Here is a 27,164-nt window from a genome sequence, read left to right as displayed (position 1 = left end):
GTACATTTTTTTTGATGGCTCATGTCATAAAAACATTAAAAACATTAATTCTTATTTCACAACGGACAAAATTATGCAGATGAAGATTTAAATTGAAGTAGAGATTATAAATAAAATTAAATAAAACAAAATGAGAAATATCATTAATTAATGCAATAATATGGAAAAAATTTATGATAATAAAATGGAAGAAATCAAATCGAAGTTAATACATAAAAATAATGAAAATCCCATGCACTAAGCTTCCAAGTGGAAAAAGAATGACAAGAAGAAAAAATGACAGCCATATGAAAAAGTTACTGTGTTGATTAAAATTATGTGACAAAGGACTAGGAATAAAAAAATTCATTTAATCCAGATTTGAACCCACAACCTTTTGCACATGAGGTCTGTAACTTAACCATGACACTGCGCAACCAGTCTGTTAAATGTGTCTTTTTTATAGCTGAAGAGCATCACATGAAATTCCGATTTCTTTCTTTTTGTCAGTTACTTGCAAATGAGGGCCCACCATGGTGAATGGCTGCACGGTGTGAAACTTTGGACCTTAACCTACATCACCGTATACATGATTTCACACAGTAGATCCCACCAATGGGAACCTTTCCTTGTCAGTAAACAGTTGAAGAGACACAGAGAGAGAGAGAATGAGGCTGATAAGAATAGCGCAAGAAGAAAAATGTGAAACAGCAAGTTTCAGTGTCAAATATTTATTTAATGTCGAGGTAGGAAGGGGGGACAACAGGAACAGGGGTAGGAGAATGAAAATGGTCACGAGGATTTACAGGGATGTTACTCGAGTGATGGAGTACTGCTGTGGGAAGGACAATAAATATTTTGTTAATGATATTTCTCATTTCAGGATATAAAGAAAGCGAGTGAAACGTCTTCACGAAGATGTAGTTTAGTTGTTCAAGTCTGCAACAGATCAGCTTAATAAGGAAAGTGCCTGAGGGAGTAATTTCTATCTTACTTCTCTGATTATTTGTGCAGTAATGTTTGAATAGCAGACAGACTCCCAAACGACAGATATTGATAGAAGCATCCTAGTACTGGAAAAAATTAAGACTCTTCAAAGCACTAGGCCCACACTAAATTCCACCTAGATTTTACACGGAATCCACAGCAGATTCTCTTTTCTTCGACAAATTCATCAAACATCTCTTGCACAGCAAACAGCAACATGACTGGAAAAGAGTATAGGCCACAACTGTTTACAGAAAGGATGAAACAATTGATGCACAGAGTTGCAGACCAGTATCACTTATATTCATCTGTTGCAGGATTCTCAGCTCAAACGTTACTATGTTTCATTAGGAGAAGAAACTCCTCTTAAAGAATCAGCTGACACTTATGAGAAACTACTCATGTGGAACACAGCCTGCTTTATACACCACCAGAGCTTGCAAGCAGTAGATTCAGGTGAACAGGTAGGCTGTTCGGCATGATACCATGCGGTCAATTGCTGACCAAGATACCATTATACAGAGTATCTTCATAGATATATGACTTGCACCACGAATAACTTACTAACAGAACCTAGTATGTTATCAGGGCGTATATGCGAACAAGGGGGGGAAAAATCCTGGATTTTTACTGAATTTTCCGGTTAAAAATACACATTTTCCTGGGTGAAAATACACTTTTTCCCCATGTTAAGCGACAATATACTTTCCCTAGGAGCCATAAAACTTATCAATCTTTTGTATGGTACAGGTTTTATACACCGACATAGAACTTTCCTGCACTTTAGGAAAAGAAACCCAGCAAAAAACACATTTCGGACAGCTCTTTGATGTGCACTGTAAATTTTCATATTATGAAAGTATAAATATGAATTACACCAAATACAGCACGGCAGCTTCCGAAGCACTGAAAACGAGATTATGATACACTTTTGTCAACCAAACATAGCTTACATCATGTGATCTCAGCAGCCAATGGCAGCAGATACTCAGAGGATGGGACACATGATGTAGTCAACGAATAGTAACATCAGTGATAAGTGGCGCGAACACACAAGTTAATGGTGTAAATTAATATACATACAGTACAGCTACCATAAACACTAAGCTTTCACACATAATGTTGGTCTATTTTACTGTGTACTACCCTTTAAGATATATCAAACACAAATGTGCAAGTGAAATTTTAAATAATGGCATAAATGGGTGGTCTTCTGGGTCCAAAATTTTGCTGAGTAGCTGGACCTCAAAGTATTAAGTTCTGAATGAGAGTCAAATGCTCCTTGATTTCAGAAATTCATCATACATTCTCACATGGAACATAATTTATCTTACCTACAGGGAAATTTGATTTGAAAGTAACGCTTCTCAAAGCACAATTCGCAATATTTTCCTGAGACCTGTTAGAAATGTAAACCAACGGCCTTGCCACACTGGTAACACCAGTTCCTGTCAGATCACCAAAGTTAAGCACTGTCGGGCTTGGCTAGCACTTCGGTGGGTCACCATCCAGGTCTGGCAAGTGCTGTTGGCAAGCAGGGCACACTCAGCCTTCGTGAGGCCAATTGAGGAGCTACTTGATTGAGAACTAGCAGCACCAGTCAAGAAAACTGGCAATGGCCACGAGAGATGTCTGCTGACCACATGTCCTTCTGTCTCCACATTCGGTGATGCCTCAAGGCTGAGGATGACACAGCAGCTGGTCAGTACTGTTGTACCTTCAAGGCCTGTTCGGACAGTGTTTGTTTGTTTTTGTTAGATGTAAACCGTTGTAACATCATGTTCATCAAGAGCAGTCTGTTGTTACACGTAAATACTTTGACATGTTTTGCTGTCAGCAGATGGCTGTGTGTGCACTGTGTTTTGTCACTGTAAATGGCACATTTTCTTTGTAACTAAAGTTTTATTTCGTGTTATTCTCTCATTCATGTTTTATTGCTGAGTTATTATTCTGCAGTGAAAGGCTAAAGTAAAATTCTTTGCTAGATTATCAGTTCTAACCAATCAAAATTACTAAAATTGAACTGAAAACTAAAGCAATTGTAAATCCCAGAATTCTAAGAAGTGTCTGGGTTCTTCCTGGATGTTTCCCCAATGAAAAAATTCCTGCATTTTCTCCAGATTTCCCAGGGTTACAGTGCTGGTTATTGTGCAACAGAAATTAAAGAAACGAAGGGTGTGCCCCATGGAAAGATAATAGAACACGTAATGTTCTCAGGATATATAAACAGGTTGTTTGTTGACAGTGCTGTTGCTACATGGATAAGGAAATGCAGAAACACTTGGCCACTTTCCACTTGGTGGAATGAATGGCAGCTCTCATTAAATGTAGATAAATGCAAGACAGTGCTTATAACAAAGAGAAAGAACTCTATTTTATCCACTGGCAAGATTAATGGTGTGCATTTTGAGCATGTCACATCATATAAATATTTATGGGTCACAAAACAAAAAATTATATGAAATGGGATGAACGTATAAAATTAGTATTAGGAATGGCAAGTGGAAAACTTAGATTTGTTGGAAGGGATCTGGGAAAGTATAGTGCACCTGTAATGAAACAGCATACAGAATTGTAGTGTGATAAATACTAGGATACTGTTCCATTGTTTGGAGTCCTTATCATGGAACTCTGACACCAAACACTACACAATTTCAGGGATGTACTGTTACAAACGTAACAAATTTGTATAGCCCATATGAAAGTGTAACAGAGATATATGGGAAAAATAAACTGGCATCTCTGAAAAAAGACATGGGGTAAATTTAGTGAACCAATATTCATGGAGACCTGTAGGACTATTCTGCTGATACCATCACACATATCACACAGAAGTCACAAGAATAGGATAAGGAGATCAGAGCACATAAAGAGGCAGACAGACAGTTGTGTTCTCTTGCTTAGTACATGAATGTAATAGGACAGAAAACTGCTAATATTGGTGTGTACAGCGGCTTGCACAGTAGGTACACATGTTACTCCCTCAACTACTGTGCCTTGGTCTCTCTACCCCTTGCTTCATCGGTATTCTCCACACCCATCCGAAATGTAATTGGTATTCAACTGGCAGGCCTGCAGCACAAGTAAGGGAGGCTGTGCGTGTTTCTTCACAAAGTACAATTTTTCAAGAAAGCTAAGCTAACATTGATGTTACATTTTTTCCTTGCCTGTGAACTGTTCCACACATAATCTGTATGGTGAGTGGCTGTCTGTTCTCTCACAATTTTTATAATTACATTCTTTTGAAAAACTGACTGCTGCACGTTTTCCAACACTGGGAAACATGGTGGCTGGTGAGTATGGTACACATTAGGATGTGACGCAAATGACTGTCCTTGGCTGGAAACATCTAGTACAAAAACACACCCATGCATATACTTTCCTGCTTTATACTAACAGAGAGAAATAACTATCCATCACAGATACGCTGAATGACACACACATACTACAAAAGAAAAATTCAATGAACGGAAAGACTCCACCGAGAAACATAATTTCTGTATACAACAAAAGTACATCAATTATTGTGTATTGTTTGCCATCAACTTACGTGCCCCACTATGGGATGATGATAGCACGCCTTATTCATATCTGAAATAGAAGGTATTGCACTTAAGACCACTCAAATATTTCTACATATTTATTTCTGTGAGGAAGTGAAACAAGATGGGGAAAAAGAAAATTGTCATTTCACTTAAAGCTCACAATGGTACCTGCAGCCTGACAACAAAAACAATTTTTCTTTAAGATATACTGTTAGCTGGGTCTTAACACACTACAAACACAAATTCACATGCACAAAAAAGTAGTATATTACATTAACTGTTACACCATGCTCTTCATATTATCCATTAAATGGGAACACAACCCCTCCCTTTCTCCCCACCATTCAGTTAAGTCTTGTTGCTGCACTACGTCATAAATGACAATTTACATTAAACAATGGACAACATTCACTGCAAGTAATAACAGAAAAGAGGCCATCAAAAGGAGAAAAATTTTAACTGGAAAAATTACAATTTGGATGTAGCATATCATTACATTTAATTTTAACTTAAGAATATGTTAATATGAAAGCTTAATAATCTTCATTTCTGTTCAGTATGTTTTAGACACAATATATACTTTCATCATCACAATTAAAAAAAAAAAAAAGACAGACAACAAATACTGTCTTCATCCTTCAGTTAAAGTTTTAAAAGAAGACTTCAAGAGTAGTAAGGAAATTATGTTACAAAATATATATTTTAAAGAAGATATCTCAGCCAGATGTTGTGGAAGGAAAAACAAAACTGAGAATCAGGCACAGGTATTACATATGTCACCAGAGGTGTGGAGATGGAAAGAGAGGAAGAGAAGTGAAAAAAAGAAATCTGGAAATTCAGGGTTGCAGAATATCAATCTATTAATATTTACTCAAAACTACCTTTATAATAGCAATGTCTATTGCAAGTGGTAAAATGTAGCTAATCAACAACCACCAGAGTTCTTGCATTTCAAAGAATCCCATGCTGTCATTAAAACAGAATGTCAGTGTAGTAAATCTTCAGCCACATTACTGATTTAAGTAATAGTTACTACACTGATAAAGGATTCACCCATAATATGTACTTCTAACATAATATTATGGAGCCCATTTACCTTGCAAGGTGGTGTGACTTGCGTGCCTCAGTGATACAGATAGCTGTACCATATGTGCAACTACAGCGGTGAGGCAAGACAAAACATTTGGTACTTGAAAAGGGGCAGCAGCCTTTTCAGTAGCTGAAAAGGCTTCCCTTGCAATGCTGATACTGGAAAGTGCTGTAAGCAAGGGGAAACTACAGCCATTATTTTTCCCCGAGGGCAGGTAGTTCTCCTGTATGGTCACATGGCAATGGAATTTTCTTGGATAAAATATTCTGGAGGTAAAATAGTCCCCCACTTTGGATTGCAGGGCAGGGACCACTAAGGAGGATGCTGTCATGACAAAAAATAAAAGTGCTATTCTATAGGTTAGAGCATGGAACACTGAACCCCTAAAAGAATACGTAGTTAGAAAATTTAATAAGATAAGTGGACAGGTTGAAGTTATTTGTAGTGGGAATTAATGAAATTCAGTGGCAGGAGGGACAGGACTTCTGGTCATGTGAGTACAGGGTTATAACTGCAAAATGGAATAAGGGTAATGACGGAGTAGATCAAATAATGATTTAAAAAAATGGGAATGTGGGTATGAAACTACAAACAGCACAGTGAACGCATTAATGCAGCCAATACAGACACAAAGTCAACATTGACCACAGTAGTACAAGTTTATATGACGACTAACTCTGAAGATGAAGAGACTGGAGGTATGTATGGTGAGTTAAAAAGAAATTTAAGGGAGGTTTAAATCTAATCATGTTACAGGACTGGAATTCAACAGTAGGAAAAATTAGAGAAGGAAAAATAGTAAGAGAACATGGAATGGGGAAAAGAGTGAAGGAGAAACACACCTGGTAGAAATCTGCAAATAGCTTGATTTAATCATCACTGACACTTGGATTAAGAACCACGTAATGTTATAAGTATATATGGAAGAGACCTGGAAACATTGGAAGGTTTCAGACTGATTATATAATGATAAGACAGAAATTTCAAAGCCAGATTTTAATCTGTAAGGCATTTCCAGGGGCAGATGTGGTCTATGACCACAATTTACTAGTTACGAACTATATATTAAAAGTAAATAAACTGCAGAACAGTAGGACATTAAGGAGATGGAACTTGGGTAAATAGAAAGAGTTAAGAATTTCAGAGGGAGCATTAGGCAATGACTGACTGAAATAGGGTAGCTTTGACGGTTTTTTAATTATTTTTTTTAAAGAAAAAAGTCTAATAGAAACCCTTGAATAACACATGAGATATAGAATGTAACTAATGAAAGGAGGAAATTCAGCAAATGAAGCAGGCAAAAGTGAATACAGATGCGTAAAAAATGAGATTGGCAGAGAGTGTAAAATGCCTAAACAGGAATGGCAAGAGGACAAGTGCAAGGCTGAAGAATCATGCATAAGTAGGGGAAAAATAGATACCACTGATATGAAAATTAGACAAACATTTAGATAAAAGAGAAGCAGCTGTATAAATGTTAAGAACTCTAATGGTAAGCAAGTACTAGACAAACAAAGAAGGGAAGCTGAAAGCTGGAATGAATATATGTTGGGTGGGCGAAATAAAACTGGCCTGGAAACTATTTTATGCAGCCTAGCTTATATTATCCAAACCGAAGGTAGATTACATAAGTTGGGTTGCCTATTTTATGAAATGTCTTCCAGGCCAGTTTCATTTTTCCCACACTTTATAAGTGTTGTACAAGGGAAATGAACTTAAAGGTAATATAATAGCAAGAGAAGAAGAAGGGACAAAGGTGAGATTAGAGATGATATACTACAAGAAGAATTTGGGAGAGCACTGAAAGACATAAGTAAAGAAAGGCTCCTGAAATAGAAATCACCCCTTAGAGTTCTTGAGATCCTATGAAAAGCCACCAATACCAAAACTATTCCACATGTAACATACACTATGTGATCAAAAGTATCCAGACATCCCCAAAAACATATGTTCTTCACATTATGTGCCCTGTGCTGCCACCTACTGTCAGGTACTCCATATCAGCGACCTCATTAGTCATTAGCAATTGTGAGACAGCAGAATGGAGCGCTCAGTGGAGCTCACAGACTTTGAATGCGGTCAGGTGACTGGGTGTCACTTGTGTCATACGTCTGTACATGAGATTTCCACACCCCTATCCTAAACATCCCTAAGTCCAATGTTTCCAATGTGATAGTGAAGTGCAAACGTGAAGGGACAAGTACAGCACAAAAGCATACAGGCCGATCTCGTCTGTTGCCTGACAGAGACTGCCGAGAGTTGAAGAAGGTCGTAATTTGTAATAGGCAGACATCTATCCAGACCATCACACAGGAATACCAAATTGCGTCAGGATCCACTGCAAGTACTAGACAGTTAGATGGGGAGGGAGGGGGGGGGACTTGGATTTCATGGTCAAGTGGCTGCTCATAAGCCACATATCATGCTGGTAAATGCCCAATGACGATTCGCTTGGTGTAAGGAGCGTAAACATAGGATGTCTGAACAGTGGGAAAAAATTGTATGGAGTGACAAATCACAGTTCACAATGTGGCGATCCAATGGCAGGGTGTGGGTATGGTGAATGCCCAGTGAACGTCATCTGCCAGCGTGTGTAGTGCCAAGAGTAAAATTCAGAGGCGGTGGTGTTATGGTGTGGTCGTGTTTTTCATAGGGGGGATATGCACCCCTTGTTGTTTCGTATGGCACAAACACAGCACAGGCCTACATTGATATTTTACGCACCTTCTTGCTTCCCACTGTTGAAGAGCAATTCGGGAATGGCAATTGCATCTTTCCACACGATCGGGCACCTGTTCATAATGCACAGCCTGTGGCGGAGTGGTTAAGCGACAATAACATCCCTGTAATAGACTGGCCAGCGCAGTGTCCTGATCTAAATCCTATGGAACACCTTTGGGATGTTTCGGAACGTCGACTTTGTACCAGGCCTCACCGATGGACATCGATACCTCTCCTCAGTGCAGCACTCTGTGAAGAATGGGCTGCCATTCCCCACGAAACCTTCCAGCACCTGACTGAATGTATGCCTGTGAGTGTGGAAGCTGTCATCAAGGCTAAGGGTAGGCCAATACCATACTGAATTCCAGCATTACAGATGGAGGGTGCTACAAACTTAAAAGTCATTTTCAGCCAGGTGTCCAGATACTTTTAATCCCATAGCATATACGAGACAGGAAAAAGACTCTCAGACATCAAGAAGAATGTACTAATTCCTGTTCCACAGAAAGCAGGTCCTGACAGGTTTGAATATTATCAAACTATCATTTTAATAAGTATGATTGCAAAATATTGAAATGAATTATTACAGAAGAATGGAAAAACCAATAGAAGCTGACACCAAGGAGGATTAGTTTGAGTTCCCAAGAAATGTAGGAATACAGTTCCCAAGAAATGTAGGAATACATAAAGTAATACTGACCCTTAGTCTCATTCTAGAAGACAGGTTGAAGAAAGGCAAACCTGCATTTATAGAATTTGTAGATTTTGAGCAAGCGTATAACAATGTTGACTAAAATATACTCCTTGCACTTCTGAAGGTAGGAGGAATAAAATAAAGAGAGCAAAAGGTTTCATACAACTTGTACAGAAATCAGACTTCAGTTGTAAGAGCCTAAGGACATGAATGGGAAGCAGGGGTTGAAAAGGGAATGAGGTAGTGTTGTAGCCTATCCCTGATGTCGTTCAACCTGTACACTGAGTAGCAAAGGAAAACCAAGAAGATATTTGGAAATGGAATTAAAATTCAGGGAGGAGAAATAAAAACTTATTGGTTTGTCAACAATATTATATTCTGTCAGAGATGGTACATCAATTATCTAATGAGGAGGTTGTGAATAAAAGTGGAGAAAAAAAAAGAAATTTATGGCTCAACTTGCGTAAAAGATGGGATTGCAAGGGACTAATAAAGTACGCAGCTTCAAATGCATGTGGGTTGCAGTAGTTACATCTGCACAGGATAGACTAGCATGGACAGCTCTATCAATCCAGTCTTTGGACTGAAAACAACAATAACAACACCATTTCATTCACAATTGTGATTGTCCTAGGACATATCAGAAATGTTCACAAATACAATATGTGGTTTGGATGAATTAATCAGTACATGTAAAGTGAAACAGAAAAATATACATAATGCTACAGGCTTAGGATGGAAAGAACCTTAGCTTTCTTATGAACACCAAAACTGATCTACTGTCTTTCAGATAGATACAGCATAACAATTAGTGGTGTGTTAAATGCAAGTAAATAACTAACTAGCTGTACAAATAAAATAAAAATTCTTCTCTTATAGTATATCTAGTTTCTTCTTCTACTTCTCTTTTGTTAAATGCTCTGTAGACCACAAGTACTCTTCACCATTTGCATTTTCTTCTTGTCCTCTGATGAACCTCTTCATTCTCTCACTTCTCTACTGCCCTTCAGAAATCTTTACTATGCTCTTCTCTTATCTTCTCCACTGGTGGCACTCTATCCTTTCTTGTATCCTCTGTTGTCAGTCTCTGCTGTATTAGTTGATATACAAGGTGGGGCAAACAAAGTGGTTGGAGAACAGAGTTCCAGGGAGCAAAGAAAAACAGCAGAGGAAAGGAAGTATAATACTAACCTTAGTATAGCAGATGAAAGTGACCACCATTCATATCTTGACACTTTTGGGCCTGGTCAGCAAGTTGCTGAAGGCAGATTGAAGCTGGACTGCTGGAACTGCTGCAGTCTCATCCGAAATATTCTGGTACAGTTCTTGAAAAGTATGAGGGTTGTTCTGATACACCTTAGAACTGAGGACTCACCACAGAAAATAATTGTTTGCTACCAACTCTGTCAGGTGTGAAGATTGTGTTAATGTGCTCCACAGTTTGGTCAGCTGTATAGGCAGCTGCTTCACCCTGGCAGAAGTAACTGTAGATCTTTTCCTCTTTCACTAATGCTGTCAGAAATTCATGTCCAATCATATCCACTCGCCTGGGCCACTTTTATTTGCGACACCCTGTGTTACTTCCTTCTCCAATTTTGTTTCTCTCAATTCTGACCAATCCTTCCTGTATTTGACAACGCATTTGGTTCCTGTCATACGGGAGGCTAACTTCACGTTCTTAATCCTCTCTATTGTCCCACGATTTCTTCCATTTCTTCCTGTTAAATATTCTCTCATATTTCTCTCAACTGTGTCTTAATTTCTGGCTATCTTGATGTTTCTGCTTGCTCCATTCATCTGTGGCTCTCTATCCCTGTTTGGAATCCAACTGCACTTGTACAATAGTGATTCGATTCTATTCTTGAGTTGTTCCTGACCTTAGTGTTTGCAGTCTCCTTACTGTTTTTCCTACTGATTGCTATGTGGTCAATCTGGAATTCCCCAATGAGGGTGGTAAGTGGATTTGCCCATGTCATTTTCTTACTTGGTTTGGCACCGAAGTATGTTGCCATCAGTTCTAATTTCGTGTCTTTGAACCAGCTGAATTAACCTTCCCCCATTTTTTGTTTGCCCTCTAGTGTGCTGTGTATCCCTCTGCTATTCCCTTATGCCAATTCTCCATTCCAGTCTGTGCATTATAACTGCCTATGAGTATCTTTGCTTATCTGTGTTGTATGTTTTTCAGTGTATATTGTAGCATCTCCCACAAAACGCCTAACACTTTCAGGTCCTTCCTGTTCTTGTCATTAGTTGGTGCATGGCTGTTCACTATTGTACACATTTTGTTCTCTGCTTGGCACATCATCGATATCCTTTCTGACTCACTCCTCACTTCAGCTATGCCATCCTCACATCTCTGATCTACTACGTATTTCTACTTTACAACATACGTTTAGCAGGTACACCTCTCATTGTCTGACCAGATGTGGTCTGTTGACTGGCCACTGCTATGAAGTCTACATTAAATATCACCAGGTATCAGCACTGCAGTGGCGTGTACTCAACACATCAATTGTTTGGTCATTAACACCCTTTTCCTACATGACCACTTTTCCTTAAAGTAAATACCTAGTCACTCTCACAAGTAAGAGTGGGCCTTGTTTCAGTCATTTCAATAAAGAAAAAATCTTGGCAATTCTGGGAAACAAGTAAATGTATTGCAGGTGGCAGTCACTGTGCAGACTGTTCAATCACAGAGGTAACAACAGGGAAATTTTTGGAAGTGAACAACGCACCTCAGTTAGATTAACAAAATATATTATTAATGATAATATTATGAAAAGATAGATTGCTACTCACCATACAGAGGAAGCACTGAATTGCAGACAGGCAGAACAAAAGGACTGCTGCACTTTTGAGCTTTTGGCCAGAAGGCCTTGTTCTACAGTAGAAAACACACACAGACACAAACTTTCACATAAGCACAAATGCCTTAATCCATACAGCAACTGCATCTGATGGAAGAAGCAATCTGGTGGGGGTAGGAAAGAGACTGGAGTGGGGAGAGGGAAGGATAATACGTTAGAGGAAGGTGTAGCTCTGCTTATGGGAGCATGCAGGGACATTGTGTGGACAGGGTAGGGCTGCTAGGTGCAGTAAGAATATTTGAGGGAAAAGGAGAGGGGGGGGGGGGGGGGGGGGAAGCAGAAAAGGAGAGAAATAGAGAAGTGGGTGCACTGGTGGAACAGAAGGCTGTGTAGTGCTGGAATGGAGATAGGGAGAGGGCTAGGAAGGAGAAGGACAGGAACTAGTGAATGTTGAGGGCATGGTGGTTACGAGAATATAGATGATATTGTAATGAGAGTTACCAACTACACGATTCAGAAAAGCTATATTCTTCCTACCACTACCAGCTTTTCTGAACTGTGCAGATGGGAACTCTCTCCGCAATATTTCCCTGGCCTCAAACTTTGCTAGTCCCTCCTTCATCTTCCTATCCCCTTCCCTATCCCCACTCCAGCACTCCACACAGCCTTCAATTCCACCAGCACACCCACCACTAGTCTTTTTCCTGTCCTCTACTACTTCTCTCCTTTTCCACTGCCTCCCCCTCCCTGCCCTACTGTATCTAACACCCCTTCCCTGCCTCTCCACCATATCCCTGCATGCTCCCACAAGCAGCACTAACATTCTCCGGTCTGTACCCTACTATCCCTCTCCCCACTCCAGCCTCTTCCTTACACCCACTACCCACAGACCATCTCCCTCCATCAGGTGCAGTCTGGCCTCAGTGGTCAGAAACAGTGCTCGTGTGTATGTTGTGCTTGTGCGAATATGTGTATGTTTTCTACTTCACAAGAAGGCCTTTTGGTGGAAAACTCATATGTATAGCAGTGATTTTGCTGTACTTTTCTGTCTTTGATATCTCCTCTATACGGTGAATAGCTATCTAGCATTTTCATAATATTGTCGTTATTACATCCTGGATTTTTTACTGTTTAAAATAGATTTTTACTTGCAAATTATGTGGTACCAACCACTGAATGTAGTAGCACCAACATTTGAAAGTCAGTATTTTCATTATTAACACATACCAGACGTCTACTGTCAACCATTGACAAAATAATATTTACTGTGTTATATAAAGTAGAAGGGCCATTCTGTGCCAAGTGGTCTAATATCGAGAAATGTTCCCACATGACCATCATGGATTTTGATGAAATTTTGTATGAACATTCACACATGTTCTCAATGAACACTGGTAAAGCTTCAGTTTCAGAAATTCAATACTTGCAGAGACATAGTCACTTGTTTGAAACCACAGCACAGCTTCCAATAGTGCATCCTTGAATTTTCAGCAACTATGAGATTAGATATCTCTGTAAGTATTTGCATGAAAGAAACAAAACTAGGCCACCTTATACAACTTTTAGAGCTCTTTAAACTAAAATATTAAGAAAAGGATTTCTGAGCAATTTTCATATAGATAATTTGAAGCAAAGCTGGGCGAAAAAATAGCTGTTTTTAAAAAATGCGAACTTTAGTTTTTTATATCTCCAAAAGTAATTGTGAGATGTACATGAAACTTTGCAGACCATAACTCACCAACACAAGGTCTTAGAATATAAAATTTCATTCTCCTATTGCTTTCCATTATTTCACAAATCTAGGGTAAAGTTGACGATTTTTCGAAAAGTGCTAAAAATGGGTATTTTTAGTCAAATTTTTCAAAAAAGTGTTCTCTTCAAACTCTTCTAAACTATGGTCATTAGAAAGAGCATATTCTAAACCATCTAGAAAAGTGGATTTGGTTTTGCAATGCAAGCATATAAGGCCCTAAAAAGTAGCATCATCAAAGAGGTGCACTGGAAGTTTGAACACATTTTACTGGCACTCAAATTATACCTGAAATCTTTTATTATGCCTAATAAATGTTTATTAGTGCCTTAAATAATTGAAATAAAAAGATCTGGTAAATAAGCAATGAGACTGTCAGAAAAACTTGAAAACTATGAGAAGTAGCCCTTCTGCTTTTATCGTAAGTGTTCATCTGCATAAAACTCTTCTCATTTGTAAAAAAAGGAGAGAGAGAGAAAGAGAGAGAGAGAGATCATAAAGAATTCAATGAATAATAGTTTCATATTTTTTATACTTCTCAAAACTGTAAATATTTACAAGTGGAAAATGAAGACCTAATTTTTGGATTCAATTGTGTAAAACCTTTTTCCAAAAAAGAATCGGTTTGCTTGAATCATGCATCAAGTGATGTAAATTTTCCAATCAATATTGCAGAGATTTTAATACCTAGGTGTTGTAACCTGTGAATTTTTGTCTTAAAGTTATTAGGGAAACATGTGGAATTGGTTGGTTAAACATCTAAGAGTTTTAATTTTGTATTTAATCACATTTAAATGTAGCCTACTACCTTGGTAAATACGTAACCTACGTAACCACTAGTTTCACAGAGAAAATTCACGAGATTCACCGTTTATAGAAAATATAATGGCAACAATTACTTTAACAATCATATTGTTTCATTATTGTGAGCTTTGTTTGAACAATCAGTATTTCAGTGGTGTGTTTGCAGCATAGTGAGTGGGTTCTCTTGACTGAGTTAAGTGATTCATAAGACCATCAAAGTTTGTAATCTAATTTACAAAAAATTGTTTTGATTGTGTCTTTTATAGCATAAATCTCTTATTAGATTTTTTTCATTGGTATTATACATTGTGTATAATTTCATTCAGTAGCAATTTGTCTGAAATTTAAGCAGATTATAATTTGCACTTAGAGGCCAAATACATTATTTAGTTACTGATTAGAGATGGATGCAGAGGGGAACAGCATACCTTCCTGCTCAATTGGGCAAGGAGATAGTGGAACAAAGTGTCATGTCACTATCTTTGCCAAAAAAGCTGCTTTAAAATGGTTTGCGGATTTTAGTGACGAGGAAAAAGAGTTGTCGGTCCGACGTTCTGAAGCAAAGCTGGACAATACCTCTCAAGTTTGCCTACACCATGAAGCCCTGTTATTGACACAATACGAAAGGTTAAAAAAAAATTGCTTAAATCCCTTTGGGAAAGTGAATCATAATGTTAAGGCAGGAATTCACACTCCTGATACTGAAACAGCTAATAAGGCTTCTGATATGGTGAAGAAGCAGCTTATTAATAACATAAAGCCATGTCAGAAAATTTGTCCGGCTTGCAGGACTACCTTAAATAAACACTTGGACAAAGCTTTATCAGCCTCATCATCACATTCTGATCAGGACTTTACACCAAAAGAAGAATTAAATAGTAGCTTATTGTCTTATCGGTATTTCACCCCTGAAAGAACAGTAAGCTACAGAGATAAGCCCCAATATGTGAAGAAGAAAATTCAAAAGGCTCAAAATGTGATTAAAAACAGAATTGTAAATGCACTGGGAGTAAACTGACAAATTGAAGATGCTAGTGAAATTAAGGAATGTGGAAACTGTGCCGACTATGCACATTTGCTGACTGAACTGAAAGCCAAGATGCAGAATGCAATTCATAAAGAACAGATGCAAATTCTAACCTTGGCACCTGTAAATTGGACAGTCAGACAAACAGAGCTCAGTTCGGCATGTCCGAAAGAATGGTGAAGAATGCTCGGAAGCTTAAGGCAGAGAAGGGCATTCTGGCACTTCCCAAAAATAGGCAAAGCACGAAATTAGCAGCAGAAGTTGCTAGTAGAGTGCGAAATTTTTTTGAAGATGATGAGTATAGTAGGGTGTGCCCTGGAAAAAAAGATAGTATTTCAGTTAGACTTTTAGATAGAAAGACATACATGCAGAAAAGAGTGTTACTTTGCAATGTACGGGAAATGTATGTTATCTATAAGAATATAAATGATCCAGAAATAGGGTCCTCAAAGTTTTGTGAACTTAGACCCAAATGGTGTGTAACAGTAGGATCAGCTGGAATGCATGCAGTTTGCACCTGTGCAACTCACCAAAATGTTAAGCTAATGCTTAGTAGAGCTGGTACACGTGAAAATTATAAGGAGATTCTCAGCAAGGCAGTTTGCAGTTTGAACTCTAAACAGTGCATGCTACATCGCTGTGAAAGGTGTCCTGGGCCCGAAGCTATAGGATCTGAAATTACCAGCTATTTCCTAGATCATGAGCCACAAGAAGTTATTGTGTTTAAGCAATGGATACATACTGATCGGGCCACACTGGACATGAAGCAAATGGTAGTGGATGAATTTACTGAAGATGTACAAAATAAAATATGGAGTCTGTCATGCCATCATTACATTGCCAAGCATCAAAGCTTGCATCTTAAAGGCCTTAAATGTCATCTGAAAGACGAAGAGCTTGTTGTCCTAATGGATTTTGCAGATAATTATTCTTTTATCATTCAGGATGCTGTGCAAAGCTTCCACTGGGACAATAGTCAAGCAACAATTCATCCATTTGTTATCTACTTTCGTCAAAATGAGAAAGTAGAATCTTTAAGTTTTTGCATTATCAGTGATTGTTTGCGGCATGACACTATTACAGTTCACGTTTACATCAAGGAGCTCATCAAATATATAAAAGCACAGTTTGCACAGATATCCCACATTCATTATTTCAGTGATGGCTCCAGTGCTCAATATAAAAATTTCAAGAATTTCCTAAATTTGTGCTATCATAAGAGTGATTTTGGAATGACAGCCGAATGGAATTTTTTTGCTACTAGTCACGGGAAATCACCTTGTGATGGGACTGGAGGTACAACAAAGGGGTTAGCAGCAAGAGCAAGCTTGCAACGGCCACTTAATGGACAAATTCTTACTCCCCTAGATCTGTTTCACTTCTGCTCTGAAAACATTAATGGAATTAAATTTGTTTTCGTCAGTAAAGATGAAATTGAAAAAAAAAATATTGTGCCACAAGAAGAGAGGTTTAAACTTGGACAAACTGTAGCAGGCACTAGAGAAAAATCCACTTTTTACCTATTGATGAAACAACAATTCAGGTCAGCAGAGTTTCAAATGATTGTTCATCTTTTCTAGCTAAAATGGGTCACAGTAATGAAGGAGGCATATTAATGTCTGCTCTCCAACCAGGACAATATGTTGCATGCATCTATGAAAACGTGTGGTGGATTGGGAATATCTGTGAGACCTCTACAGAGCAAAGGGATGCATTAATAAACTTTATGCACCCACATGGTCCAGCAAATTCATTTTATTGGCCACCAAGAAGTGACAAGTGCTGGGTTCCGGAACACCACATTATTGCGTTTATTCCAGCTCCATCAGTAAATTCGTCTGGCCGGCAATACACCATTCCTCTTGATATTCATCAGAAAATTAATGTAGCATATCAAAAAATGAAATAGGTTAGAGGAAACAATCTAAGGAACCCAAGCGTGCCTTCTAATTTTACACAGGGCACTTAAATAACTTTACTATCAGGCTTGGGAACCTGTGTAAAGAAACCCTCACCAGGCTTGGGATCCTGTGGTAATGAAACCCACCCATGGCTGTTGTTGCTAAGCTATCGGGCGTGGCCCCTATGGCAATGGGAATGCTGGTTTTCTCAGGTGAAATGAAACTAGAAGTAGTTAAGCCACCATGGACAGCAACTCATTTATACACTTCTTTTCCATCAGTAAGCTGGTGTTGTTCATTAAACAGGCAACTAATAATTAGATGATTATAGAAATAAATTTTACGATTTACATTCATTCTTAATAATTTTGTGTGTGTGTGTGTGTGTGTGTGTGTGTGTGTGTGTGTGAGAGAGAGAGAGAGAGAGAGAGAGAGAGAGAGAGAGTGGGGGGGGGGGGGGGAGGTGACAATTAAGAAATAACATTGTTTCTATTTTTATTCTTTTGCTATTCGGACTTAAGCTAGATCCTATTCATCAGGACTTCTTATTTCACTTATCCCATACATGAATAAACATGTATAAGGCAAAATAAAAGATTTCAGGTATAATTTGAGTGCCAGAAAAATGTGTTCAAACTTCCAGTGCGCCTCTTTGATGATGCTACTTTTTAGGACCTTATATGCTTGCATTGCAAAACCAAATCCACTTTTCTAGATGGTTTAGAATATGCTCTTTCTAATGACCATAGTTTAGAAGAGTTTGGAGAAAACACCTTTTTGAAAAATTTGACTACAAATACCCATTTTTAGCACTTTTTGAAAAATCATCAACTTTACCCTAGATTTGTGAAATAATTGAAAGCAATAGGAGAATGAAATTTTGTATTCTAAGACCTTGTGTTGGTGAGTTATGGTCTGCAAAGTTTCATGTACATCCCACAATTACTTTTGGAGATATAAAAAACTAAAGTTCGCATTTTTAAAAAACAGCTATTTTTTTGCCCAACTTTGCTTCAAATTATCTATATGAAAATTGCTCATAAATCGTTTTCTTAATATTTTACTTTAAAGAGCTCTAAAAGTTGTATAAGATGGCCAAGTTTTGTTTCTTTCATGCAAATACTTACAGAGATATCTAATCTCAAAGTTGCTGAAAATTCAAGGACACACTATAGAAAGCTGTGCTATGGTCTTAAACAAGTGACTGTATCTCCCAAAATACTGAATTTCTGAAACTGAAACTTTACCAGTGTTCATTGAGAACATGTGTGAATTTTCATACAAAATTTCACCAAAATCCATGAGGGTCACATGTGGGAGCCTCTAGACCACTTGGCATGGAATGACCCACAAATAGGTCATGGTTTATCCAAGAGTGATCATAATGTGAAGGTCCCTCAGCTGCATATTTTATAAAACATAAGAATTTCCCACAGTACTTGACAGGAAGAGATTTATGTCTTCTCCTTTTTTTGCATAGGTGTTAGTAAAAGCTCTTGTCACAACTAATATTCACAACTTGAAACAGGATAAATAATGTCACAAATTACTGCTCCTGATTATGAAAAAGTAATCGGCTAACCACACAGCAAGTGGGATGCATCTGTGCTTTCCATGCACTTAGGACTTCACTCTGAAGCATGACAATGCTTTGCTGTGAACACATTCTGAGGCTAATCCTATGATGTCAATATTATACACTGTTCTGTTTGATCTTCATATTCATAGTCTTTATGAAGTAGCAGTAATGTCAAAATATGCGATTCCGAACAATAAATTGGAATGAGCTGAGCACCTTATATGTGAGCCTATTACAGATGTAGTCCCATATAAAACATTTAAATTGCATCCCCATCTAATTGTTCTTCAAACTATTATCTCATCATAGGGTGTGATTTTCCATAAATGGACCTAGCCCAACTTTAATACGTTAATGCAGCTAACCCTGATATGGTATATGTAACGCACTTGTGTGTACAGCGCTAATCAACAGCCCGAAAACTAATCAAGATTCATTTCTATTTGTATATTCTGTAAGATCATGCAGCTCAGAAACATAGCTGAGACAAATAATACAGTATCTTGAGGACAAATGGATACTTTTGGACCAAACACTGTCAGCTGCAAGAAACCTCACACGAGCTTGTGTGCACCATTATAGCATAATTTCTTTTTTTGTCTCAACGTTTTGTGGTTGGCCTACCTGCTGAGGTGACTGTGGAGCAGCAGAGGACTGTGATTGCACTGAGCAGCTGCTTTGCTTCGACTGCATCTTGTTGGGTTTGGATCGTGCTACCTGTGCCCCTGGGTTAGCCTGGGGAATCAGCCTCAAGATGTTACCGACGGCTTTGGTGCGGCCTTCACGGAAGACCTGAAACCGTGGCAAGCTATTCATAATAATTCAGTTTAAACAACCAATCACAAAAACAAGTCAAGATGATGAAATATAACAATTACCATTCGCTGTCCTGGCTTTATGTACTCCGGGTGCTTGATAAATCGGAAATGGACTATTGCTTTGTCCCCCGTTCGTAAACATTCTTTGGACATTGAGAGAATAGATGCAGTTTGTCGGATACTTCCACAGTGAACTGGCAACAAAAGTTTTACATGATTATGAATGAAATTCAACTGCTTCATGAGACCATTAAAATTTTCATGCGATGAGCAGTAATATGTTCAAGACTCCACAATCACTTGTCATGAAATTTGCAAAGTAAGAAACTCAAAAATACGATGGTGACTTTGCTTATCATTTGTTTAGCAGTCATTCCAGTCAGAGTTGGCAGCTCAGTGGGATAAATCTTATGAGAGTAATCCTTTGGCCTTCGAATTTTATTCAACTAACATAATTTCATCGCTTTAAACTCATTGTGATTTGTGAAAAGTATCTATCAATACACTTCCCTGAAATTAAATTAAATCTTACAACTAAATATTTTTTATCTTAAGAGAATGTCTCAGAGTTACTAACTTTCAATTTAAAAAATAATGCAGAAATATCACAACAAGTTGTTCTTCGTATTACATTAACATAAATTAAAAGTTGAAAAACAGAAATGAGGAAAGGTTACCACTTAACTGTAGCTGACTGCTGTCTGCAGTACACATATGTGCATCAATGCAGAGACAGAACAACTTTTTGAGATACCACTCTTTTTCTACTGTTGATACCAACTCGCACACTTACTCGTACTAGAAAAAAAGAGTGGCATCTCATAAGCTAGTAATGAGTATGTGCTGTTGTATAATTCCATTCCATGCACCACACATCACTCACCTAAAGTTGAGTGGTAGCCTCAACTTATCTCCCCCCCCCCCCCCCCCCCGCCTTTTCCTCCACTTGTACTAAACTGCTGTTGCTATGAAAAGACCTTGAAGCTAAGTTCCATCATCAATAACATTTCTTACCGAGATCCAATGCATACTCTGTAATATCATGTAGTCAATGGGTACCAAGAATTACAAAGAAAAACTGAATTACTACTAGTAATGGCAAAAAGAAGTTCATGAATATCACACACAGGATGACATCATTTAAACAACAGTTTTAATTTTGGATCATCTATTTTTCACATGGTTTTTGTCATGACCGAAAACAAACTATAGTCTACAAATATTAAGAATGGCAGAAAGCAACCATCTCAATTCTGCTATTTGTCATTAAATCATAATTAAATAAGAAAATCTGAATTTGGAATTGTAAATCATGTGTAAAAACATAATTAACAAATATCACAGGAGCGCTTTCAAAGTTGGCAATTCATTGCCGTTCTATCACAGTGACTGCATTCTGCCTTCAATTGGAAATGGTATGTAAACGGGAAGAACATCTTTGCAAACTTGGAATTCATGCAACAGCAATTTGTGGCTGTCAGTAAAAGTGCTAGACATTACAATGATTTGTAAGACTAACTAAAGTTGGAGATAGAAAACAGTATTACGCAGAACAATTAAGGGTACTCGTAACTGCAGCTGACAATGATTACATAACAGATGAAATCACAGCTTTGATAGAAGAATAGTTAAGTGAGTTCAAACCGAAAATAGCACAATACTCTTCTGGAGCTTGGGTGTGTATTCATCAATTTCATAAGAGTCCAACATTTTTCAAGAAACTGTCAGGAGACTACATGGGTCAAACAGCAATGTAGTTTGAAACTTCCCAACAGATTAAAAATGTGTGCCAGAACGAGACTCAAACTCGGGACCTATGCCTTTCGCAGGCAAGTGCCGTACCAGCTGAGCTACCCAAGCATGACTCGCAACCCATCCTCACAGCTTCAATTCTGCAAGTACCTCATCTCCTACCTTCCAAACCTCACAGAAGCTCTTCTGTGTACCTCGCAGAACTAGCACTACTGGAAGAAAGGATATTGCGGAGACGTGGCTTAGTCACAGCCTGGGGGCTGTACACACACTACTGCAGAATGAAAATCTCATTCTCGAAACATCCATCAGGTTGTGGATAAGCCATGTCTTCGCAATATCCTTTCTTCCAGGAGTGCTAGTTCTGCAAGGTTCGCAGGAGAGCTTCTGTGAAGAGGCACTGGCAGAACTGAAGCTGAGAATGGGCTGCGTGGGTAGCTCACCTGGTACAGCACTTCCCCGCAAAAGGCAAAGGTCCCAAGTTCGAGTCTAGGTCCAGCACAAATTTTTAACCTGCCAGGAAGTTTCACATCAGCACACACTCCACTGCAGAGTGAAAATCTCATTCTGGAAACAGCGCCGTAGTTTGTTGAGCACCTCTGTAATGCTCTTGCACTGAATGAATAATACCGTGAGAAGATATGCTGCTCTTCAGTGGATCTTCTCTCTCTCTTCTGTTATTTGTACCTGGTAAGGATCCCAGATTGATGAACAAAACTCGAGAATCGGTCGAACAAGCACCTTACGATTCTTGAGTATTGTTCATCAGTGGGTTGTAAAAGTACTTGTTCAACTGATTCATGAGTGTTGTTCATCAATCTGGGATCCTTATCATGTAGAACTGATAGAAGAGATACAGAAGCTCCAACAAAAAGTGGCACTTTTCATCACAGGATTGTTTAATCGACACAAAAGCATTACACAGATGCTCAACAAACTACAGTGGTAGATGTCACAAGAGAGGCATTGTGTTCAAATGTGTGTTCAAATGTGTGTGAAATCTTACGGGACTTAACTGCTAAGGTCATCAGTCCCTAAGCTTACACACTACTTAACCTAAATTATCCTAAGGACAAACACACACACCCATCCCCGAGGGAGGACTCGAACCTCCGCTGGGACCAGAGCCATTGTGAATCACAGTTACTTTTACTACCGAAATTTTGAGAAAGCACTTTCTGGGAAGTCGGGCAACGTGTTAATTCCTCCCATATTCATCTCACGAAATTAACATGGTGAGAAAATTTGAGGCTTACCGACAATCACTCTTCCCATGTGTCATTTTCGAGGCGAACAGGGAAGTGGGGGAGGGAGGGGGGGAGGGGAGAAAATCAAATAGTGATACAAGAAGTACCCTATGCCACACACCGTTAGGTGACTTGCAGAGTATGATGTTGATGTGGAAGGTTCTGCAATTGTCACAGATGACTGAAGCTCCACCAATCTTACCTCAGACAGGCCAATCGGGATCAACTGACCACCATGTCATCCTCAACTAACAGCATCATTTGGATGCAGTATGGCCTTGAGCCGCCACTTCTCATTCAAGTGGCTCCTCAATTGGCATCACAATGTGGAATGGACTTCATTCCAGTCCTCCCACCATAGGAAAATCCCTGGTGGTACAGGGAATTTAACCCAGGTCCTTCATATTACAGTCATTCACAATGACCGCTCAGCTACGGAGGTGGGCTGTAGATCACTTAACAGGTACATCATTATTACAAATGGGATGCAGACACAGGGATGGCCTCTAGTAATGCGAATAGGCATGCGCCATGGAATGCAGTACAGCCCATAGAAGGTGCAATCCACATGGTCTGGAGAATGAATCTTTCAGTCGGTAACACAGTCCACATCGTTATAAAAATTCGTGACATACAGGGTGGGCAAAATAAACTCGCCCAGAATATATTTATAAAAAGACTGACACAGGATTGATCCCTGTTAATGAACACAGAAGATGCTGGAAATGGCCACTATCAATGTCAATGCAGTGCTGTGTTCAATTTATCAAACTGTGAGACATGCAAAGCAGCTCTGCATGAGAGATAGCAGCGATAGTATTTTCACTGTTCTGCTGTATTTCTTCCAGTGAATGAGGATTATCTGAGTACACCTGACCATTCAATTAGTCCCACAGGGATACAGATCAAACGTTCAAGAAGGCCAGGCAATTGCACAGCCTCTGCTAATTCTCATCTCCTCACCAAGCATCCCATGCACTACTGACAAGGTAGTGTGTGCTGTTGCTCCATCATTCATCTCCAGCAAGTTGATCCACATATAGACTACAAACAGTTTCTGAACCTACTGGATAGCAGCAACAGTTTGGTGAAAGACTCTTGTTATGATGTGGATACCACACATTGTGTACCAAACACCAATCTTGAGATTATGTAATGGCTCTCCAAAGTACTCATGGGGATCTTCTAATGTATAACAGTGCATGTTCTGCGAGTTCACATGCCCTGACAGACTGAATCAGTCCTCATCTGAAGAAATGAAAAACTGAGGATCCAAATAAAATTACAATGAAATGACTGTACAACAGGTTGTGGAAAGAATAACGTAGTTGAGGAAGAAGTGTGGACACTGATAAGGAATTAATTTGCTACACTGAACATGTACGGAAAGGCGAAAAGATATGGGGAAGACTGGAATGCAGGAATTATAGAGGCCATGCAGGAAAGGCAAGCTAACAGAAGATATTTATAAAGATGCATGGAAACTTGGTTGCAGTAAGTGGATAAAGATGCTGTATCACACCACTGTAATACAAGACTATCATATGGCTCTAATTCTTGTAGTTCAGTGAAATTAGCTTGTGGCAACAAAGGCAGTCGTGCGGCTGGCAGCCGCAATCAGCTGACGGAATGCAAGTGTCAACGAGGTTTCCCCGCCGTGAGGAACACTGACATGTACTTACCCCTTGCTGTGGCGTGCAAGCGTTCCATGGGTTTTAAATGATGTGCTACGTTATAACTGTTCCATTGTTGATTTCACAGAATGTTTCTGGAGAGTTCTACCCAAGATTTCAGCAATGTTCCATTGGTTATTATTCTGTAATCACTGCCTATGTTATGTGTTCTTTCCTGAGTGATCTTTATGAAGATCACTCAGGAAAGAACACATGATAAACATGATAAACATAGAAGACGTACTTCTTCCACAATAAGACCATGATAGATAATCGCGAGCCTAACGCACAGTGGGAACGCAATGAGCTCATCTGTTCAGTTTTATGCTGTGCTAATGGTTTGTATCAATTAAGTCAGATGTACCAAGAGATCATCTTACGCAGCAACATCTTATGTTACAATGAAGGCAAGTTCAAGTTTCTATGTTTATTAAAGTTATCTCTTCGAAAACTGTAAAAAAATCACCACTGCTAAATTTAATTAACTATTTAAACAAAAGTTTACTTACCCATTGCCTGATAACGAGAGCTTATGGTTGTTGGATGATGTAGTACAAGAATTTCACCTTCAAATTCCCAACAAGCAGTTGGATTTAATGCAGGTGACACCATGACCATGCCTTTTCTTATCTGTGAACGTTTGATCTGGAATGCAACAGAAAATAGCATAGCACATAATAACAGCAAATTTTCAGCTTGTCAGACATGAATTCTGAATAAACATAATGTTACTAATGCTTGCTAGCAAGTGCCCTAACATAAAGTATCCCATTCTATGGTAAAAAAACTTCCATCTTCTGATACTACTGTACTTTACACATCTCTTTTACTGGAAGGGTGTCCAATTTTATCGTTACAGTTTTACATCTGCTTACTTAAAACACTACTGCTTCTATTAATCTCAAATCACTGATGAAAGCTTCTGCTAGTCTTACAATATGAATCATCTATGTTGAACATTCCATGAATACTTTGCGTGTGTGTGAACTGTCACCCAACAGCTGCTGGTAATAATAGAGGATGTTTCAGGATAAACAGTAAATATTTTAGGAGTAAATAGTACAGACTAATTTAATTAAAACCTCTCATATCACAAGTGTCCAGTTTTTATTGGTCATTGAGATACAGTTGTATGTATTCCATACTGACAGAAAGTGTTACGCAAAGGCTAATGATTAAGTTGAAGTTGATTTTTTACAAATTCCACCTGCAACATCAATGCATTTTTGAATTCTCTTGACAATACCACAAGTAGCTCCTCTGAGGTTTTCTTGGCACTCTTTTATGAGAGCAGTGCTATTTGTAATCCAAATGGTTAATTTGTCTCTTGCTTTCACTTTTTCTGTGCACTCTTTGCCTTGTCACCCATCCCCACAGGCATAAATCTAAAGAAGTAAGGTTCCAGGACATTGTTGGTGAACTAACTCCCTTTCATTCTTTTATTGCTGATAGGGGTTTATCTCCTTTAATGCAATGTCTGATATTAGTAATCATTCTTTCTGGTATTAATTTGCAATTTGACAGAATTCATTTGCTGATTATTATTTTACATTTGATTAACAGGATAAAGTTTTGGCACTCAGTTGGAAGATCTTGAATTAATCAAAATACACTGAGATGAAAAAAGTCATGGGTAGCAATATGTGCATATACAGATAGCAGTAGTATAGCATACACAAGGCATAAAGGGGAAGCACACTGGCAGGGCTGTCACATGTACTCTGGTGATTCAAATGAAAAGATTTCCGACATGATTATGGCTGCACAACATGAATAAACAGACATTGAACATGAAATGGTTGTTGGAGCTAGACACATTTTGGAAACAGTTAGGGAATTCAATATCCTGAGATCCACAGTGTCAAGAGTGTGCCAAGAACACCAAATTTCAGGCATTACTTCTCACCACAGGCAACAGAGTGGCTGATGGCTTTCATTTAATGACCGAGAGCAGCAATTTTTACATGGAATTGTCAGTGCTAACAGACAAGCAACACTGCGTGAAATCCCTGCGGAAACCAATATGGTAAGGGCAATGAACGTTTCCATTACGACAGTGCAATGAAATTTGGTGTTAATGGGCTATGGCAGCAGATGACTGAAGCAAGTATCTTTGCTAACAACACAACATCACCTGCACCACCCCTCTCCTGGGCTCGTGACCATAATGGTTGGAACCTAGACAACTGGAAAACTGTGATCTGGTCAGATGAGTCCCAATTTCAGTTGGTACACGTTGATGGTAGGGTTCGAACGTGGCGCAGACCCCACAAAGCCATGGACCCAAGATGTCAACAAGGCACTGTGCAAGGTGGTGGTGGCTCCATAATGGTGTGGGCTGTATTTACATGGAGCGCACTGAGTCCTCCGGTCCAACTAAACCGATCACTAACTGGAAATGGTTAGGTTCGGCTACTTGGAGACCATTTGCAGTCATTCATGGCCTTCATGTTCTCAAACAATGATGGAATTTTTATAGATGATAACGTGCCACGTCCCCAGGCCACAATTGTTTGTGATTGGTTTGAAGAATGTTCTTGACAATTTGAGCGAATGACTTGGTGACCCCTACTGTCTGACATGAATCCCACTGAACACTTATGGGACACAATTGAAATTTGAGTTTGTGCACGAGGTCTTACATTGGTAACAGTTTTGCAATTATGGATGGCTACAGAGGCAGCAAGGCTCAATATTTCTGCAGGGGACCTCCAATGACTTATTGAATCTGTGCAACGTCAAGTTGCTGCACTACCCCTGGCAAAAGGAGATCCAACACGATACTATGAG

At 38.8% G+C, this 27,164-nt stretch overlaps 1 protein-coding gene across 2 annotated transcripts in view; it reads right to left on the bottom strand.

Annotated features, from left to right (window-relative positions):
- Positions 1-27,164, bottom strand: part of LOC126166778 (GTP-binding protein 1) — a 153,248-nt gene that overhangs the window by 3,581 nt on the left and 122,503 nt on the right. For both annotated transcript variants that reach the window (XM_049920430.1, XM_049920431.1), the window contains exons 10-12: positions 24,884-25,019; positions 19,763-19,896; positions 19,509-19,676 (exon numbers count right to left, since the gene is read on the bottom strand). In XM_049920430.1, coding sequence (XP_049776387.1) covers positions 19,509-19,676; positions 19,763-19,896; positions 24,884-25,019 — 438 coding nt within the window. The remainder of the gene's footprint in view (positions 1-19,508; positions 19,677-19,762; positions 19,897-24,883; positions 25,020-27,164) is intronic.

The sequence above is a fragment of the Schistocerca cancellata genome, chromosome 1 (genome assembly GCF_023864275.1).
Source record: "Schistocerca cancellata isolate TAMUIC-IGC-003103 chromosome 1, iqSchCanc2.1, whole genome shotgun sequence".
Classification (NCBI taxonomy): Eukaryota; Metazoa; Arthropoda; class Insecta; order Orthoptera; family Acrididae; genus Schistocerca; species Schistocerca cancellata.
This window is presented reverse-complemented; position numbering and strand designations above follow the sequence as displayed.